Here is a 19,395-nt window from a genome sequence, read left to right as displayed (position 1 = left end):
ACCCATTGTTCACTATAAGCTATCTGCTTATATAAAATAGCAAGTAGTATATGTTCTTTAGTGAGGAATGTATATTTGTCAAAATCAGTGCAAGTGGTTATGTATAAGAGCTTTTTTGAGGACTGGAGAATGATTTTGGTCATTCAATGCCAAAACAAATACAAACATGATATTGTTAGAGAATCAGCTCCTAGTTAATTAAATGTGGATATTAGGATAATATGGGAGGAGAATAAACATCATCATTCTCAGACACAGTTGTACTACTGATCTGTTTACTTTGGTTAATTTTTCTGCAATTAACTTTAAATTTTATTTCAACCATGGATATATAGTTTTCATTCAGTTTCAAGCTATGAACATTTCTTTATTTTTGCAATTTACAAATCAATTCTTGATTTAGATGAATTATTCAAAAGAAATGGTTACATGTTGTTTACATACTTAAGTGTGCTCCAAATTTAGATATTTTAAAAATAATAAAAGCCACATATAAGTTGTATGTGTGTGTTTGTGAAACTTATCACCTATTACATTCTGTACTCAACAGAGGAAATTAAGAATAGTTTTGGGGGGAGTAAAGGAATGTGTGGTTTTTTTCTTTCATTTTCTTCTCATTTGAACTATACAAATATTTCTTTACTTAGGTCTGCTGCTGTAAATCCTATTGTCTTTTTTCTTTGCACTTTTAAAAAGTGGCATAATAGCTTCTGTATTTTATTTATTTATTTATTTAATCCCACTTTTATTTTTTTGAATAACTCAAGGCAGTGAACCTGCCTAATACTACTTCTTCCTCGTGTTTTCTCCACAATAGTAATCCTGTGAAATGGGTTGGGCTGAGAGAGTGAGTGACTGGTTCAATGTCACTCAGCCAGCTTTCATGCCTAAGGCAGGACTAAAAGTCACAGTCTCCTGGTTTTTAGCATGGTGTGCTTTTACCAATAAGCCAAGCTGGCCCTGATGTATTCTGTCCTACACACAATCTGCAGAATAAACTAATTAGGACTTATCACTCATTTCTATACACTACTGTTAACAAACACTTTAACAAAATATTAGTTTGAAGTTGCTATTGATATCTTTATTTGGTTTGTTTTTATTTTAAACAATGCCTAAACCTTTCTATAACATTTTAAGAATCTTCCAATTTCTGATCAGTATTCCGCAATTACATTCACTTTACTTATGAAGACCTGATATGTTTGCTCAAACAAGGGATGCTGTAATAATTGATAATCACTATTTCATCGTGTGGTAGTGAGTTGCATAAGATGTTATGATTTTGGTGATGTTCTTTTTCATCACTTTTTCATGGAATTCATAGTAATTGGGGCATGTCCAAGTTTCTTATAGCTTGGAATGTACAGAAACAATATGCTTAATGAGAGGATAAAATTATAATGACATTGTGTCAGACAGAAGAAAATCAAATATAAATATAAAGTTATGGTGGATTTAATTAATTTGTTATTTGTTTACAGGTTACCCATGTTGAGCCTTGGGAGAAGGGAAGCAGAAAAACTGCAGGTCAAACAGGGATGTGCGGAGGGGTAAGTAGAAGTACGTGATTTCTGCATTTTGGAGCTTTTTTTTAAAAAAAAAAGGTTAATCTTTTCAAAATGACCGATAAAAAACTTCAGTTTACAAGCTTTCACCCAGTTTATTAGTACAATTAGTCCTTGACTTATAACTGCAATTGGGCCGAACATTTCCATTGCTAAGCAAGGCCATTATTAAGTGAGTTGTGCTTCATTTTGTGACCTTTTGCCACAGTTAAGTGAATCATGTAATTGTTGAGCAAATCTGGCTTTCCCTGTTGACTTGCTATGTCAGAAGCTGACTGGGAAGGTTACAAATTGTGATCACATAACCCCAGGATAATGCAACTGCCATAAATACATGCCATTTGCCAAGTGCTCAAATGTTGATCACATGACCATGCGGATGCTGCAACGGTTGTAAATATAAAAAATGGTCATAAGTCAACTTTTTCACTGCTGTTGTAATTTTGAACGGTTGCTGAATGAACGGTTGTAAATTGAGGATTACCTGTAGATCAGTCCATTAAAAGTTTTATTCATAACTTATGGAACATATTTTTATTTCAGAGTGAGATTTTCCTTATATTTATTGTTATGAAATCTGTTTGAATATTAGTAGCTTGGATTGATAGTTAGGCTGTTGGTTTGAGCGCCAAGCTTGGCAATTTGGTTGCAAATGTTTTGTCACCATTCGAGGAGTTATCATGTGCGCTTTGAATTGTGCTCGTCTATCAGAACACAGGTCTTTAAATACCTTAGGTATTAATAGCTTGGGTTGGTCTAATTACCAATCCGAGCTACTAAAATTCAAACATATTTCATAACAGTAAATATAAGGAAAATCTCACTCTGAAATAAAAATATGTTCCATGAGTTATGAACAAAACTTTTAATGGACCAAACTACAGGTAATCCTTAACTTACAACCATTCATTTAGTGACCGTTCAAAGTTACAATGTTTTGATACCTTAGGTCTGTGACGGCGAACCTATGTCACGCATGCCAGAAGTAGTAAGCAGAGCCATCTCTACGGGCACATCAGCATCGCTCGTTGTTCTTCTGGTTTCCGGCGGTCACGCCCATGCACACCAGGGAGCTGCTCTTCTGGTTTATGGTGCTCCCCCCGCGTGCGCCCTCCCTTTCGGCACTTGGTACTGAAAAGGTTCACCAACACTGCCTTAGGTATTTAAAGACCTGTGTTCTGAGAGATGAGCACAATTCAAAATGCACTGATAATGTTTCCTCAAATGGTGACTAAATGTTTGAAACCAAATTGCCAAGCTTGGAGTTATAACAGAGATTAAGAGGATTAAAGATAATCTTTCCTAATGATAAATGCAGTGCTAATTTTTATATTTTATATTTAATCAAATGCTAGTTTTTATTAATTTCTAGGTTCTCAGTTTTTTAAAGAATTATAATGAAGGTTTAGGTAAATAATAAGTCAATAAGTTAAAATTTAATTTTTAAAAACATTGATAATATTTTACTGTGTGAGATGTTTTCATTTTAGAATATTACTTCCCAATTTAGCAAACACCCTGCATACATTATATATTTATCCCTTATTCTAAGAGGAACAAACATGCAGACAGTTTATATGTACATGTTGTCTCTTCAAACTTTTCAAAAGTGGGAAGAAGAAAAGTGGTTTCATGTGTTGACTTTTTTTTTATTGATTTATTTTTAATATTAGCCACCCAGATTCACTCTGGCAAAATGGATGACCATGTAAGGAAATAAAACATTTCTTCCCTAAACAATGCAAGGCAAGCCCCAGTTGAATGATTAGCAATAATGTCATTTCATTGAGAAAAGATGGAGCTTCTTGTACTACGTACACCTAAATCCGTGCTTCCTTATCCTAAAAATTTGAGCACAGAAAATAATTTATTTACAAAAAAACTCACCTATATTGTTCCTCTGTTGAATCAATTATGGGTTTGTTTTTTTCTCTTCTCATTTTGAAAGGTGCGAGGAGTTGGAACTGGAGGTATAGTGTCTACAGCCTTTTGCCTCTTGTACAAGTTATTTACTTTGAAGCTTACCCGTAAGCAAGTGATGGGACTAATAACTCATACAGATTCCCCATACATTAGGGCCCTTGGATTCATGTATATTAGGTAAGTAGTTTTGTATTTAATTACAAACTAAGTTTTATTCACAGGGAAAAAATGTTAAATTTATACAATTACTTTGTATTTCAGGTACACACAGCCTCCAAAAGATTTATGGGACTGGTTTGAATCCTTTCTCGATGATGAGGAGGTATGTCAACAAGGGTAATACTTTGTTTTCTTTTTTCTTTTCTTTCTGATATTTTAAATATTTTATGAAATGCAAATATAATCTTTAACTGCAAATCTTAGCAGTAAAAGCTTTCATCCTTAATGATATGCAAACTTGGATTCGCTTTCTAACTTTATTAGAAGTTAATCATTTCTCAGAACTCAAGAGAAAGGTGTTTTTTGTTAGGAAGCAGTATGTTGATAGTTTGAATTGCCACTTTTTTAAACAATAAATGTTTTCACTTCCACAGTTGTCCACTAAACTTAAATTTTCAAAAAAATAAACCAAACAAATTTCTGTAGTAATTATATCTTGCTTAAATGTCAAATTCCTCTAGTCCCCATACATTAGTTTATCTGAATTCTTTTTTTACACACACACCCAACACTGATCTGATGTGAATTCTTTAGGTTTTATCACGAACATGTTTCAGTTATAGTACCCATATACTATACTATATTATACAATAACGGTGGTTATTGAAATCAAGTGATGCAGTCTCTTAAAGACTGAGATTTAGATGGATTTCTTTCATTCATTACACATGCACATACACAACACTGGCACATTTATTCATTCATTCATTCATTCATTTATTTATGTATCATGTTCTCAGTTCATATCCATAACTAATTCATGGCTGAGTTTTTCACCAAACTAACTAAAAACTGCAGGAATACAGAGGAATCACTTTCATATGTTAACATATTTTCCAGTTGGCCAGTGTTGAAGATGTGAAAGCCTCTATATCTATAAATATATATTTGCCTATATATAAATGTTTATGAATTCATTGATACTCTATTTATATTTTCCAGGAACTACGTTTAAGCTAATGTATTGTTTTCTTCTTTAGAAAAGAAAATCTTTGCAACGATTTTGTTTGGAAAAACTGTATTTCTGAACACTTAAATGTGTGTGAGTGCAAGCAGTTTTACATACAGATTTTCTGTTCCTGTTTTAGATAACAAATCTCACTTTCCTTGTGTGCTTGCACTATAGGTTTGGGCCTGACAATAGCTGACTAACATGTCCTGAGCTGTGAGAGGGCATAGCAAGAAGGCCTTCATGCGGTAATGACCCTTTTCCGAGACAATGGTCATCATGGATTATGCGTTTCCAATTATTTGTTACTTTATTTATTTGTTGCATAACTCTAAATTAGAAAACTCACTGCTTCATGGCAGTTGGTTTGCTATTGCTTCCTATTTAGGTAGAGTCCATTTTATACTACCGACTTTTCTGATCATTTTTAGATAGGAATGGTCATCCTAAGTATGGATAAATGGTAATTCTAATTTATGGCAATAGTCCTCAAAATACCAGATAATGTAGAACAAATTACTTTTCCCTTATGGAATAACCATATGTGATAATAGAATACAACTCAGTTATGCTACTATTTCAACCTGATTTAGTAAGAAATGGATCCTTTACTGCCTGGCTGCAGGAATAGTCTATACCTGCATGCTTGGGTATTAAATCAAACTTCCAGCCAGTAAAATAGCAAAATGCAAAGATGCAAGAGATGAAGTTCATATAACAGCTTAATTATCAGAAAAAAACAGCTAAGCCATCATATTTGAAATATGGCAATCAGTATAAGTAGCATTTGTTTCTAAATAAATTTTAGATAGCTTCTCACAATCAGAATGTGTTTTGTGTTTTGTGTTTCTTTTTTGAAGGACCTTGATGTGAAAGCAGGTGGCGGCTGCATGATGACTATTGGAGAAATGCTACGCTCTTTTCTTACTAAGCTTGAATGGTTTTCTACGTTATTTCCGAGAATTCCTGTACCGGTGCAAAAGAACATTGATCAACAAATTAAAGCCAGACCTAGAAAAATCAAGAAGGATGGCAAAGAGGGAGTAGAAGAAACAGACAGGCATACAGAGCGTAGACGTTCAAGGTTATATTTTAACTTTATAAAATAATTTTAATCATTCTCATGTAATTTGGCATAATCATTGTGTTATTTTGCTATTGTAAATATTATTTGTCTATTGCTATTACACAAATAATATATCATTTTGAACTAACAAATTGCTTCATCTTATTTTCTCAGCTCCTCTGTAAGATTGGTACATATTCCCATATGATAGTTAAGTTGTGATAAATGGACTTCACTATTAGGTGTTCATGGTTGAAGTGAAATTTAATTTGAACACCTGCTCATATAGAGGTAGTCCTCGATGACCATTTGTTCAATGACCATTCAAAGCTAGGATATGCTGAATGAATAGTAGTTACAGCTGGTCCTTGAAGTTATAATTGTTCTTGCGCCCTACAGTCATGTGATCAACATTTGGCTACTTGACGGCCTGCCGTTTATAACTGCAGTGTGCACTTCAGTGCCCTTCCCCCTTAACTCTGCCCTCTTGTCTGCCCTGTATTCTACTTACACTGTACCCCTGCTCCCCCAACCTGATCTTCATCATCATCTTTCTTCCATTGCTGATGTGACATGCCCAGCTGAGGCAGCTGCTGACCCTCCATGCACTATTATATGAGGTTAAATTGCTTGTATTTACTAGTAGCTTGGTATCCTTTGCTCAGTATGATTAGTCTTGCAAGTTTACATAGGATTTGTGTGACCCTGTTTGAACTCCAACCCATTTGTTTAGGGAAAGTTTGGGTAAAGGGGGTTGGAACTTAGTTGCAAAATATCCGAGAAGAAATAGTTCATCTAGATCAGTGGTTCTCAACCTTTATAGTGCTGCGACCCCTTTAATACAATTCCCCACGATGTGGCGACCCCTTTAATACAATTCCCCACAATGTGGCGACCCCCAACCGTAAAATTATTTTCGTTTTGAATTTGTCGCGCTTGAAGCCGTATTGGCTAGCAATTTGAACTGCTTGCGATTGCCTTGAGGACGGAGGCATTAAAGCGGAGACTCCTCCCCTATTAAGTTTATCGCGCCTGAAGCCAGATTAAGCTAATGATTGGGAGTGATTGCAGCTGGCTTGAGAGGGAGACATCAGAGCAAAGATTTCTCTCTTTTTTAATTCATCGCGCCTGAAGTCGAATTCGGCTAGCGATTTGAAGAGCCTGCAGCTGGCTTGTGAAGTCAACCATTGGACCGCAATTCTTCGACTCACAAGTATACTTCCCATATTTCTGATAGTCTTAGGCGACCCCTGGCAAATCGTCATTCGACCCCCAACGGGGTCCCGACCCACAGGTTGAGAACTGCTGATCTAGATCCTTGCCAATCTGGACCAAAAACTGCATTTATCTCTATTGTAAATGATTATAATGGAACCTGTAAAATGAGAATTACAGTCCTTTGGATTTTATTAAACCTCTCTAGATATGCAGAGTTTATCGTACCTAGTGTTTAAAGGTTATCGGGGACTGAATAGGTCAAAAAGTTTCAAGTTGAATGTGTAATGATTCGGAAAGATTTCTAGTAGCTCTGACTTGGACTTTGAATGGAGTTTCACTGATGAAGGAGCATGTCTGTGAAGTGTAAATTCTCTTGAATCTGTGGCTCCTCCTAGAGGAACAAATAGATCCATTCCTTGAGTGCATTGACTATATTTACTCATATCCTCATCACCTATATTAGATTATTGCAACATGCTCCATTTCAAGTTGTTTATTATTCAGAAATTATAACTAACAATGAATTTGAGAGCCCATATCCTGACAGATGAAATCAGTTCAGCAGGGTAACACTTCTTTGATTACTATAGTGGTGACCTGTAGATTTCCTGTTCAAGTTCAAAGTGCTAGTTGTTAATTACCTCTAAAGCTTTTCATAGCTTGGATCCTGGCTGTCTTTGGGACTGTGTGAGCTAAATAGAATCTGTTCATCCCACATCCCACATTTTCAAGTCATGAAGGCCACTATTCATGAAGCTAAAGAGATGGGAACCAGAAAAGTTGCCTTTTGTGTGGCTGCCTGGTCTTATGGTTTGTCCATTTCAAGATAAACCCATCTTTGAGTTAACTGATGAAAGAAGTAAAAGCAATCGTTTTTCAACATTTTTTTATAATTTATATGTTAGCTGCTATTACATCTCAGTTTACTTATTGATCTTTATTTCTAAAATAACAATTTTGTGATTTTATGGTTCTGGGTTCTTTTATTTATATAAGGTGACCTGTGTCTTCTGATGGGGATGACAATTAAATACTTATATAAAGTATTTAATGTAAATTAAACAATCACCCAGTTTCGTTGATTGGCGATATACAAATAAAATTAAATAATTATGCTAAGTAGACACCAGAAGTTGATCAAATGATTGCACCCTGCCTCTGTGCATTTTCTTACACATTACATCAAGTATAATAAATTAATAATGCAAAATTTTGATTCTTAAAGTTGACAATTAATCCAACAGATGAAAAAGATCAAATGTTCTACAGTTACATTCCTGTGAAAAAACTCTGTTTCTAAAGCATTTTGTCATTTTAATATAGGTCTCCAAGAAGATCCTTGAGTCCTAGGAGGTCACCTAGAAGATCAAGAAGCAGAAGTCATCATCGGGAAGGACGGGGTTCATCCAGTTTTGACAGAGAATTGGAAAGGGAAAGGGAGCGACAAAGATTAGAGCGTGAAGCTAAGGAGAGAGAGAGGGAAAGGCGACGGTCTCGAAGTTCTGATCGTGCATTGGAACGTAGGCGGAGCCGGGAAAGGCACAGAAGTCGAAGCCGCGATCGAAAAGGAGACAGGAGAGAGAGAGAGAAAGAAAATGAAAGAAATAAAAGGAAGGAGCGTGACCATGACAAAGAGAGAGGTGTTGAAAGAGAACGAGATCGCTCTAGAGAGAGAGATCCTTCGCGAGAAAAATCGAAAGACAGAAAAGGTAAAAGTGAAGGAGATGAAAGGAGACGCAAAGATGAAAAAGATGAAAGGAAGCATAAAGATGAAAAAAGAGATGCCAAAAAGGAGAGGAGGCATAGCCGAAGCCGAAGTAGGGATCGTAAGCATAGGAGTAGAAGTACAAGTAGAAATGCTAGCAAGCATAGTAGAAGCAGGAGTAAAGACAAGTCAAGTAAACATAAAAGTGGAAGTAAAGAGAAATCAAACAAGCAGAGCAGAAGCCGAAGCAGAGGAAGAACTGATAGCAGTGAAAAGTCTCGAAAACGAGACCGTAGTCCTAGTAAAGAAAGATCACGAAAACGTAGCAAAAGTAAAGAACGTTCCCACAGATATGACCACAGCGATAAGGACCACTCAGATAAACATGATCATCAGAGGAGCCAAAGTACAGAACAAGAGAATCAAGAAAAACCATCTAAAAACAAAGATGAGACTGTATAAATATTCAGAAATGGATCACATTGAATCCTATAAATGTTTTGAAATCTTGCTTATTTTTTCTTAAAATTGAGATTGTGCAGTAGTTGATGAGCACTCTTCTTCAACCTCCCTCTAGGCTGCAGATTGTCATTTCCTATTTTGAGTAGGGAAGTGCCTTTGTAATCCCATTAAAAGTGTTGGCTATTCCAGTCCATTTGTTTAGTTAATTTCATGATGCAAATCTGTTTGTGCATTTTTTTTTAAAAAAATGTTCAACTGTTTCTGAAATGTACAATCTGTACATATGTCCTGAAACTGTTGTAATTCCTTTGGCATGGTTGCCATGTTGGTTAAATTTGTATACGGCAATAAAACTGCCACTAATTCTACTTTGTTTTATAGATGTGGAATTATGGTTTCTATCTTTGCATTAGCATGGCTGTGCTTTGCATAATAGTATGGCAGAAGCTTTTTAAGGATGGGTCTTGAACATGTATTATATCTAAAATATTTATGTGCATTCAGCATCCATGAAGGTTGCAGTTCTAGAACTGTTGTCTTGGGAACACATTTAAAACACTTTTTAACTGTGAAACTCAAGAATGTGTTAGATTAGATTAGACTTTTCAAAGGAGGTAGCAATTTAAGGCAGGGATATAGATTTGGCTGAGTTTTATGTAGTAGTCAATGCTACCTCACAGGGACATTTAAGATTGATAATCCTATGTACCATATCTGCATATATTTTATGGCTAGTGTTTATTGTTCATGTAAAGATTCTTTCAATACAAATTACCTTATGTTTTTCATTTGTTACGTTATGCCCTTGCCCTGTTATTCATGAAAAATCCTTAGGCTAACAAAGATGTATTGAGGGAGGCAGGATGGCAAAATAAGGTCAAATACCAGACTTTAAGTTTCAGACTGTCAGATCTTTTTTTTATAAATGAGACATTTAAAATAAAACATTCTTCATAGTGTTCCTTTCGTAATGCATAATGTTTTTTTAATCAAAGATTTGTGATCATTGCTTGAGCTGAAGAATTTTTCTCTAACAACAGGAACTAAATTTTAAAACATTTTATTACCTGTGAGATAATGTCAAAATGCCGAACTGAAAGATAAATCATATCACAAAAGTTCATATCTGTTTGGTAGATTTGTTCTAGTGGCCTGTACAAGAAATATCTGGAATAAAGACTGGATTAATTTATTTGTGGTTATCACCAGTTCATTGTGAAAAACAAGTCAGCCTGGGCTTGCATAAACAATAGAAATTGCAGTTCATTGTGTAAAGAGTAGACCACTAGTCTATGAGCAAAACTACTGAATAAGCCAATTGGCTCAGTGGTTTTATAACAGAATGGAGAACTAGTTTGGTACCTTTATTAATAGTAATCTTTATATAGTGAAAATAGCCTGCATGTCATCCTCAAAGAAATACAGGAAAATAATATTTTATAGTGTTAAATTCTCCATAATGGTTCACACTGGGGAAAGGATATAAATATGCAATAATAATTACATGGTAGAATTTTATAAGGATTCTAATAGCATCTTTTTTGACTAAAATATATGGTACGCATTTGTTGAAACAAGTAATCAAAAAAATTACAGTGGTAAGGTGGATATAGACCGAAAAGGCATAAAGAGCATTACATTCCAGTTCAAAGACAGTTTTAAATATTCTTACGGGATTGTTTCAGTTTTTTCACTCGGCACCTGATGCTGATCTGCACTTCTTCCTCTGTAAATCACTGAAAATTATATTAAAATATACATTTAAATCCAATAATTTAGGTACTGAGTTTTTTTATACTCTTCCTCAATTTGACCCTTTATGAACAATGTTTATCTAGTGCTTTACTTTGTAATAGAAGTGCTAAGACGTCTCTGGGGAATGGATTTTTCCCTATTCAAGATAGGTAGGGATAATTGATATACTGTATAATTTATTCTTTTGAAACAGTCCAAGCTCAGTCTGCTTTTCTAATGTCCCAGGTGCTATCCTAACACACTTTTTAAACTTGATTGCTTCTGAGTGCAAAACGATGTTTAGACAATGCAGTTGTTCTAATAAGATCTCTTATGAGTGCAGAAAGTTTCAGATTTAAAATACTTCGCTCACTTCTGGTAAGGATTAGTCATAAAGAAGGAAGTTAATTCAGCAAATTCATTTGAAAATTTAAAAGTGAAATCATCTTCAGGTCAAGCCAAAATGGTAGCTTCATAGACACGCTCCTTTTTTATGTATATGGAAATGGTTACTATAACTGCCTTTCTGAAATGCTTTTTCAACAGCCCTAGTCTCTCCGCTGTGTATTAATTAGGCCTTAGCTTTTTGCGATCAATCAAATACAAACAACCTTTGGCTTTGGTAATGGTTTTTGCTTCCTACGGAGTTAAGTAGCATGTCTTGAGGTTGGCTTAGGCAGAGTGGCTGGGGTTTTCTTGTCACATTTAGTTCATTCCCTTCAGCTAGGTTTAGCAGTTTCAAGTGTTAAGATTTTAGTAACTTAAAGTTTGTAGTATACTGCACACCAAATTTCATGTAGTTCTGAACATAGATCGATAGACATTCTTGACCATGTATTTCTATGTAGAAAACACCAATGTTAAAACAGAAATTTTATCTGATAGGATAAATTTCTGATGCAAATATCTAAATATCCAGTTAAATGAAGCTTAGCTTAAGTACACTAACTTAACCAAAATGTTCATTAAGAATCCACTTACCCATTCCTACTGAGTTTCCAGAACATGTCACTAGAAGAAAAACATGTAAAGGTAAGTATTTAACTGAGAGAAAACACTTCTCAGAAAGGTTACATTGGCTTATTTAAAAAAAAAAAAGCTTAAAATTGCTGGTTGAGTTTTATACAATAAAATCAATGTGTAACTTTATAAACTTGTAAATACATTAATATCTGAAACTAATCTAGGATAAAGCTAAGAGTTTAGTGTAGTGGTTAAGATATCAGCAGCCTAGGAAACAGAAGGTAGTTCCGCCTTAGTCTCAAAGCCAGCTGGGTGATGTTGGGCCAGTCACACACTTTCCCAGGAAGCAAGCAAACCTCATTGGAAAATCTTTGGCAAGAAAACTGTCCAGGCAGTCATCAGGAATCATCACTGACTTAAAAAGTACAAACGCATGCACACACAAACACTGGTAAATTTGAGTCTATAATAGAATGCTAACGCTAGCCATTTCTAAATAAATGCTAGCAGTTTTTCCAAAATTCTCATCAACAGTGTCACAAGCTTTCATGGACTAGATTAATGAGAAGCAAGTCTTTAAAATGAAAACGATGTGTTACAAACTAATCACCTATACACCATGTAAAGAGTTGCCATGCTGTTAACAGCCATCACAAAGATGGGCTGACAATCTGGCAATGATAATAGTGTACATGCCAGTCATTGTGTAAATCGGGTGTCCAACCTTGGCAACTTTTAAGACTTGTAGACTTTGACTGTCAGAATTCCCCAGCCAGACATCTTAAATCAGATTAATAATAATTTCTATGTATTTTTATTTCCCTGCATATGCTGTCCCCCCCAAAATTTTTTACTACTGCAATCCCTTTTAGAGTTTTTACCTGAATACATTTTCTTAGGACAAAATGCAAGTTTTGCTCTATTATGATCAATTAGAGGTGACACTGCCACCATATAGACGTCCCCACAGGGTATCTCAGTGATGTCACAGTATGTCAGGGCTCCAGTGGAGATGCAGGTGAAATTTCTTTTTGAGCCATACAGATTTGTGCTGTAATTTATTGACTCTTTTGAACTGCGCCAATATACTCTTATACTATTGTTGCCCAGTCTGTATAATTTAACCCCAGAGGGACAGCAAGCACCTAAGAGAAAATAAAATAAATTGCAGCTTTAGTGACTTAAAGGCACTGTTGAATACCTAAATTTCTTACCACTTATTGGCATTTAAAAACATTCTATAAAGATATCAGTGAAAACTTAAATGGTGTTCTGAGACTGTTCTCATTTCAGCAAAAGAAAGGAGGTAGGATTTTCATAATCTATATAATGTGTGTGTGGTTTTGCAACTTTAGTATTTGTCTTGTGAACTGTCAGTTACCTGTTGGGTCTTCAGTCAAACAGGTCACTTTCAACCTCAAAAGGCTGGATTATATGTTGGAATTGATTAGTTTTATGACCATTGAATCTCCATAAATAAGTGTTTGCAGCCAGTATAAAGTTCACACATGCCTTATTTGCAGGTCATGGAGAGGATGAGCTAACATTTTCAAAGGAGTTTAAAAGACTATTTTTCCCATTAATCCTGCCTGTCTCCCAAAACCCTAAAACTAAAGAAACAAGCCTGAAACCATTTCCTCCACCACAGCAATGACACCCCTCTTTGATCAAACCTTTTGCAGCCTCCAGAAAGCCAGTTTGGGGTAGCAGTTAAGACACCAGGCTAGAAACAGAAATCTGTAAATTCTAGTCTCACTCTAGGTACAAATCCAGCTGAGTGACCTTGGGCTAGTTATTCTCTCATAAATTACAAAGAAGGCAATGGTGAATTACTATCTTGCCAAGAAAACTGCAGGGACCAGTCCAGGCAGGCACTAGGCTTACTTGACACATATACCAAGCCAGGACAGCAAATTGAAAAAGATGTCTTATTCTGCATAATCAGGCATCACATAGGCTGCAAATATAAAAATTGAATTAGTTATGTATGATATGCACCTATTTATTATGAGGAGACATACAAATAGAGTGTCATAATGAAAGAAAACTCGTGACGGCTTTCTTGCTCTTACAGATACTCCTCTAATTTCAACCACTAATTCAATGACCAAATTTATGATGGTACTTGCAACAAATCCTCAAAGTTGCAACCGTCACAGCATCCCCATGGTCACATTAGGGGTGAAATGCTCCCGGATCAGACCGAATTGTGCGATCCAGTAGCGATCGTGGCTGGGAGTTCGGCGATCTGTTAGTGATGGCGGAGCAAAGCTCCACCCACCTGCCCAGGTGTTTTTTTACCTTCTGTGCATGCGCAGATCTGCATGCGCATGTGACGCATGCATGCACTTCCAAACCGGTAAGGAAGGTAAGTAGATTTCACCCTACTGAATCACAGGATCATGATTCAGGCACTGGCTCCCAATTACAATAGCAGCATCCTGTTGTCACATGATCACCATGAGTCCTTCGGGAGAAGGGCGGTATACAAATTAAAATATTATTATTATTATTATTATTATTATTATTGTAACTCCCTTACAAGCAAAGTCAGTGGAGAAGCTGGCAAGGAAGGTCGCAAACTACTCTCATCACATTTTACCCCAAGGAGCCCCACTAAAAGATCCCAGGGATCTCATACTCCATAGCATCCCCATGGACACTCAAGTTCTGTTGCATGCCTGCCCTTAGAGCTCTTCCGTCTGCACTCAAAAAAAAAAAAGTTTTTACTTTCCATAATAATTCCAACAATTTGACCAGTGTACAGTATAATCACTTATCCAACAATCGATCGTATACTCAAATTATGCTCAATCGGGCCTGCTCAGTTGCCACTCCCTTAATCCTTTCTACCCTTCTCATCCTTCTTCTACTTCCCCCACCTTCCTCCTCCTCGCTTTCCTACTTCCCCTCCTCCTTCCCACTTCTCACTTCCATCCTTTAACCCTCTATTTTCCCCTCCTTCTGCTCCTCCTATCCTTTCTTCCCCCTCCCTTCTTTCCTACCTACCTACCTACCTACTTTCTTCCTTCTTTACTCCTCTCTCCTTACCCTTTCCCTTCTGGAGTGGTTGCTGAGCAGCCCTGACTTTACACCGTTCCAACTTATTTAATTCTACAATTATTCCTGTACAATGGCAATCAATCAATTTATAATCTTCCCCCTTCCCCCCCTCCCCCCTCCCCACCGAGACTTCCCAGAACAGAATACAGGGCATAGTATCTTAACAAACATAATCTAAAATTTCTTTCTGAACTCTAGTACTCACCTGCAGCCTCCACCTACCAGCCTATCCTTCCTAATGCCCCCTCCACAGCCTCATCATCCCACTGATGAGGCCCCGCTAGTAGACCTGTGTTCTCTAGTGCTCACCCAGCAGCTTACCCGTGGCTTTCACTGGCCCCCAGCACTCCCTAGCACTCATCTGAGGCCCTCATCAGTTTATCCATACTTCCAAGCACCTGCTATAGATCCTGCAGACCCTCCCTATGGCACTCATGCACACACACGCCCATGCTCCACAACATCTGTTTATGGCATTTGTGCACCTCCACATGCTGTTTGCTTGGGACTCTTACCTCTTCCAACTTAATGGCCCACCAAGTCCTGAGGTTACAGTGGCAAGCAGAACTGCCAGGATTAGTGTCGCTAAATAATGTGATCATGTAATCACTAATATTGGAAATTCTGGTCCCAATTGCCATTGTTACCCAAAGATTATCTGCATTCTTGGATTTCTGTAAAAGTTACCAAAGACTTTAAACGGGACATAAGGGATTACATTGTGAGGGAATCTATGATGCCCCTGTTCAGTTTGAACAATCCTCTTCATAACCACTCACACACAAAGTAGGACTGGCCTTGATGACAACCTGGCTAGACACTGAAGATCATTCTCTTTTGGAGTACCAATGATTCTCTAGAACAGGGGTCTCCAACCTTGGTCCCTTTAAGACTTGTGGGCGTCAACTCCCAGAGTTCCTCAGCCAGCTTTGCTGGCTGAGGGACTCTGGGAGTTGAAGTCCACAAGTCTTAAAGGGACCAAGGTTGGAGACCCCTACTCTAGAAAAACAGGAGCTGAGAGGAGAGGATCCAGAAAGGCCCTTTCTGTAAGTTCTTTTTCACTAACAGTTTTCAGATTTCAAGCCCATGAACGTAAATTACGTTTTTTTTTTAAAAAGTTCTTTATTTTATAGACAAGTATTTAGTACATCAATCATTCCTACCATGTGACATCTCGGTGTTTTCTTCATGGCTCCATTTTTTTGTTGTTTCTTCTTTCTTCACTTCAATTTAATCTATTACCATTTTTTCACGAGCCCAGTATTCTAATTATACCTTTCTTTACATAATTACCCCTTGCTTATCTGTCTTTTTTCTAACCAATGGTATCCCATATCTTAAAATATTCTGAATCCTCTCTTTCTTTGATCATCAAAGTTAATCTCTTCATTTCTGCACAGTCTAAAATCTTTTTAATAATTTCTCCTTCCAGGGGTATTTTCTCTGCTTTCCAGTTTTGCGCAATAACAATTCTTGCTGCTGTTATGACATGTATAATCAAATATTTTCCTCACTGATTTTCTCTGGTAGAATACCCAATAAGAACAGTTCTGGTTTTAAGTCAATGTGTTGTTGGGTCAATTTTTCTAACCAACCCTTTATTTTATTCCAATAACTTTTAGCTTCTGGGCATGTCCACCACATATGATAATAACGTAAATTACTAATTGCATGCAAACCAGTGGTGGGTTGCCCCCAGTTTGGACCGGTTCTTGCGAACCAGTAGTAAAACCAGGGGGAGGCTCTACCCCGATGTCATCAGGAAGCTTCTGCGCATGCGCGATCCCGCTTGTGAACTGATAGTAAAGATAATGCAAACATTCTTTTATATTCTCGTATTCCAACAACAGTTTTAATCAGCAATTTCACATACTTACTAGAAGAAAATCCTTTGTATATGCAGTCAGAGATCAAACCCGTTTCACTAACTGCTTTGACAGTTACAGTGTAGTTAGTTCCACAAGTAATGCACCCCAGGAGACAAGAGGTTTGGAGAGTATGACACCGGGCTTGTCTTTGGTCTGATTCCAAAATGGTTATGTATGTCTTTGCACCAGTCCCAGGAGACCAGCTGATATTGGTTACGGATTGTGTCACTTGAGTTACTGAAAGATCAGCTGGGCAGCAAGGATCTTGGGGGAAAAAAAGAAGAAAATGTTTAGCATTTGATACTAGCCTTCTTTTAAATATGGTACAGACAGCCATATTCTTAAGGGGTGGCTAAAGTATTTTAGCATCTTTGGCAATAAATGCTATTTATGCTGATAAAATGTCAGTAACATGGATAACAGATAAATTGTTTCCTGATTGCTTATTGTATCCTATGACTATTATTAAGTGTTGTACCTTATGATTCTTGATGAAGGTATCTTTTCTTTTATGTACACTGAGAGCGTATGCACCAAGACAAATTCCTTGTGTGTCCAATTACACTTGGCCAATAAAAAATTCTATTCTATCACATCTTGTGTAACATAAATCTTCCTATAAATATTTCAATACTACTTGAAAAAAAAAGGCACTGGTAGTCCTCGACTTACCACAGTTCATTTAGTGACCGTTACAATAGCACTGAAAAAAGTGACCTATGACCATTTTTTACACTTACGACTGTTGCAGCATCTCCAAAGTCATGTAATCAAAATTCAGATGTTTAGAAATTGACTCATAGTTATGACACTTGTAGGGATCATTTTTTTGTGACCGTCTGACAAGCAAAATCAATGGGGAAGCCAGATTCACTTAACAATTGTGGCAAGAAAAGTCACAAAATAGGGCAAAATTCCTTTAACGTCTCACTTAGCAACATAATTTTTTGGCTAAATTGTCATAAATTGAGGATTATTGTATTGTTGTTGGCAGCTTTATTTCAGAATTATACATCTATGTTAGGTGGAGCTACATTCTCTGTTTAAGAACAAGTTTGTGTTCTTGTAGTCCTTCTATAACCAGTTTGGTGCTGAACAACCACATTATATCTATGGTATGGAGGACCTTTATAATTTTGGCTTACAAACCAGTTGTGGTACTATTTAAAGCAAGGGGGGGTGATATTTGTAATAAGTGCATACTGCACACTGGTGACTTCAATTGTATTATTGCAATACTTTCTTTCATATAGTCAAGGCTATATGCAATGTATGGCTGTGAAAGTTGGACTATAAGAAAGGTTGAGCGCCAAAGAATCGAGACCTTTGAACTATGGTGCTGGAGAAGATTCCTGCGAGTCCCTTGGACTGCAAGGTGATCAAACCGGTCAATCCTAGAAGAGATCAACCCTGACTTCTCTTTAGAAGGCCAGATCCTGAAGATGAAACTTTGGCCACCTAATGAGAAGGAAGGACTCATTGGAGAAGAGCCTAATGCTGGGAAAGATTGAGGGCAAAAGAAGAACGGGATGACAGAGAACGAGGTGGCTAGATAGAGTCACTGAAGCAGTAGGCGTGAGCTTAAATGGACTCCAGAGGATGGTAGAGGACAGGAAGGCCTGGAGGAATGTTGTCCATGGAGTCGCGATGGGTCGGACAAGACTTCGCAACTAACAACAACAAAAATACTTTCCTTACCTGTCTCTAATGGGACACTGTAACTAGGTAAACTGTATCCTGCTTCTGTACTTGCTACAGCATTGATAAAAAACAGTGACCCACACGGAAGATTATGGATAGAGCATGAATTTCCAGAGCTTGTGCAATACCACTTTCCTGCTTCTCCTTTTACTGTGACAGTATACATTGCTCCATCACTATGAGCATGCCAATGCACACTAATTATAGAAAGAATGTCCTTTGAGATGTTTAATATTTCTGGACTACACGGAGCTGAAAGATTATAGAAAGAGCAGAGAAAACACCACATTCTTATTTGTGATACATACTGTATTAAAAGAGATGGACATTATAACATCAGCAATTTTACTGAAAGTCCAATAATACAACAGTGGAAACACACATACTGCAAATTGTCCTCTCTCTGCAACCATGTTCTTTCAAATTTTTATTTGAAATTTTAAAATAATAATTTTTGATATTTTCTTGAGAGATTGTGTGGCACAATCTTCTCTAATATTTATTTATTGTATTTTATTAGATTCAACAAAAATGACTTACAGTAGTTTACAACAAATCCCAAATGAACATTGGTGTCATGAACTAAGTATTATCAAAAGCTAAGCAAAATTTGGTCAAACTTATGAAGAAGATCAAGGCTGTAGGTTAAACTGGCATGTTTTTTAAAAAAGACCAATGGCCAAATTCACTTCTATAGTGTCACCAAGAATATTATGTAGACATAGCTATGAAGGTTTTAAGAATCCAGCCTGACTTGAAGAACACTTTGCTTAATGAAAATAATGTAATCAAGTGCTTAACTATATTGATACTGTATTATTAGACCCAAAATAAAACAAATAAAAATCAGCCAACATTCCTTTGCCGTAACAGACAATAAGAAACAGTTTCCATAGGGAAAAACAATATCCAAATTTTCAAAAGAAATGCAAGGCAGTTTTATTTTAGTTGTTCTC

At 36.6% G+C, this 19,395-nt stretch overlaps 2 protein-coding genes across 2 annotated transcripts in view; one reads left to right on the top strand and one right to left on the bottom strand.

The window, feature by feature from the left end:
- Positions 1-10,884, top strand: part of PRPF38B (pre-mRNA processing factor 38B) — a 13,625-nt gene extending 2,741 nt beyond the window's left edge. The window contains exons 2-6 of the mRNA XM_058176779.1: positions 1,485-1,553; positions 3,517-3,668; positions 3,753-3,813; positions 5,520-5,743; positions 8,267-10,884. Of these exons, the coding sequence (XP_058032762.1) occupies positions 1,485-1,553; positions 3,517-3,668; positions 3,753-3,813; positions 5,520-5,743; positions 8,267-9,110 (1,350 nt within the window). The 3' untranslated portion in view covers positions 9,111-10,884. The remainder of the gene's footprint in view (positions 1-1,484; positions 1,554-3,516; positions 3,669-3,752; positions 3,814-5,519; positions 5,744-8,266) is intronic.
- The window catches only part of FNDC7 (fibronectin type III domain containing 7), a 21,554-nt gene continuing 12,937 nt past the window's right edge, over positions 10,779-19,395 (bottom strand). The window contains exons 9-13 of the mRNA XM_058176645.1: positions 18,437-18,691; positions 16,748-17,002; positions 12,689-12,952; positions 11,826-11,855; positions 10,779-10,846 (exon numbers count right to left, since the gene is read on the bottom strand). Of these exons, the coding sequence (XP_058032628.1) occupies positions 10,779-10,846; positions 11,826-11,855; positions 12,689-12,952; positions 16,748-17,002; positions 18,437-18,691 (872 nt within the window). The remainder of the gene's footprint in view (positions 10,847-11,825; positions 11,856-12,688; positions 12,953-16,747; positions 17,003-18,436; positions 18,692-19,395) is intronic.

This window comes from Ahaetulla prasina, chromosome 3 (assembly GCF_028640845.1).
Source record: "Ahaetulla prasina isolate Xishuangbanna chromosome 3, ASM2864084v1, whole genome shotgun sequence".
In the NCBI taxonomy this organism is placed as follows: Eukaryota; Metazoa; Chordata; class Lepidosauria; order Squamata; family Colubridae; genus Ahaetulla; species Ahaetulla prasina.
The sequence above is the reverse complement of the archived record's forward strand: the minus strand, read 5'-3'. Positions and strand labels throughout refer to the sequence as shown.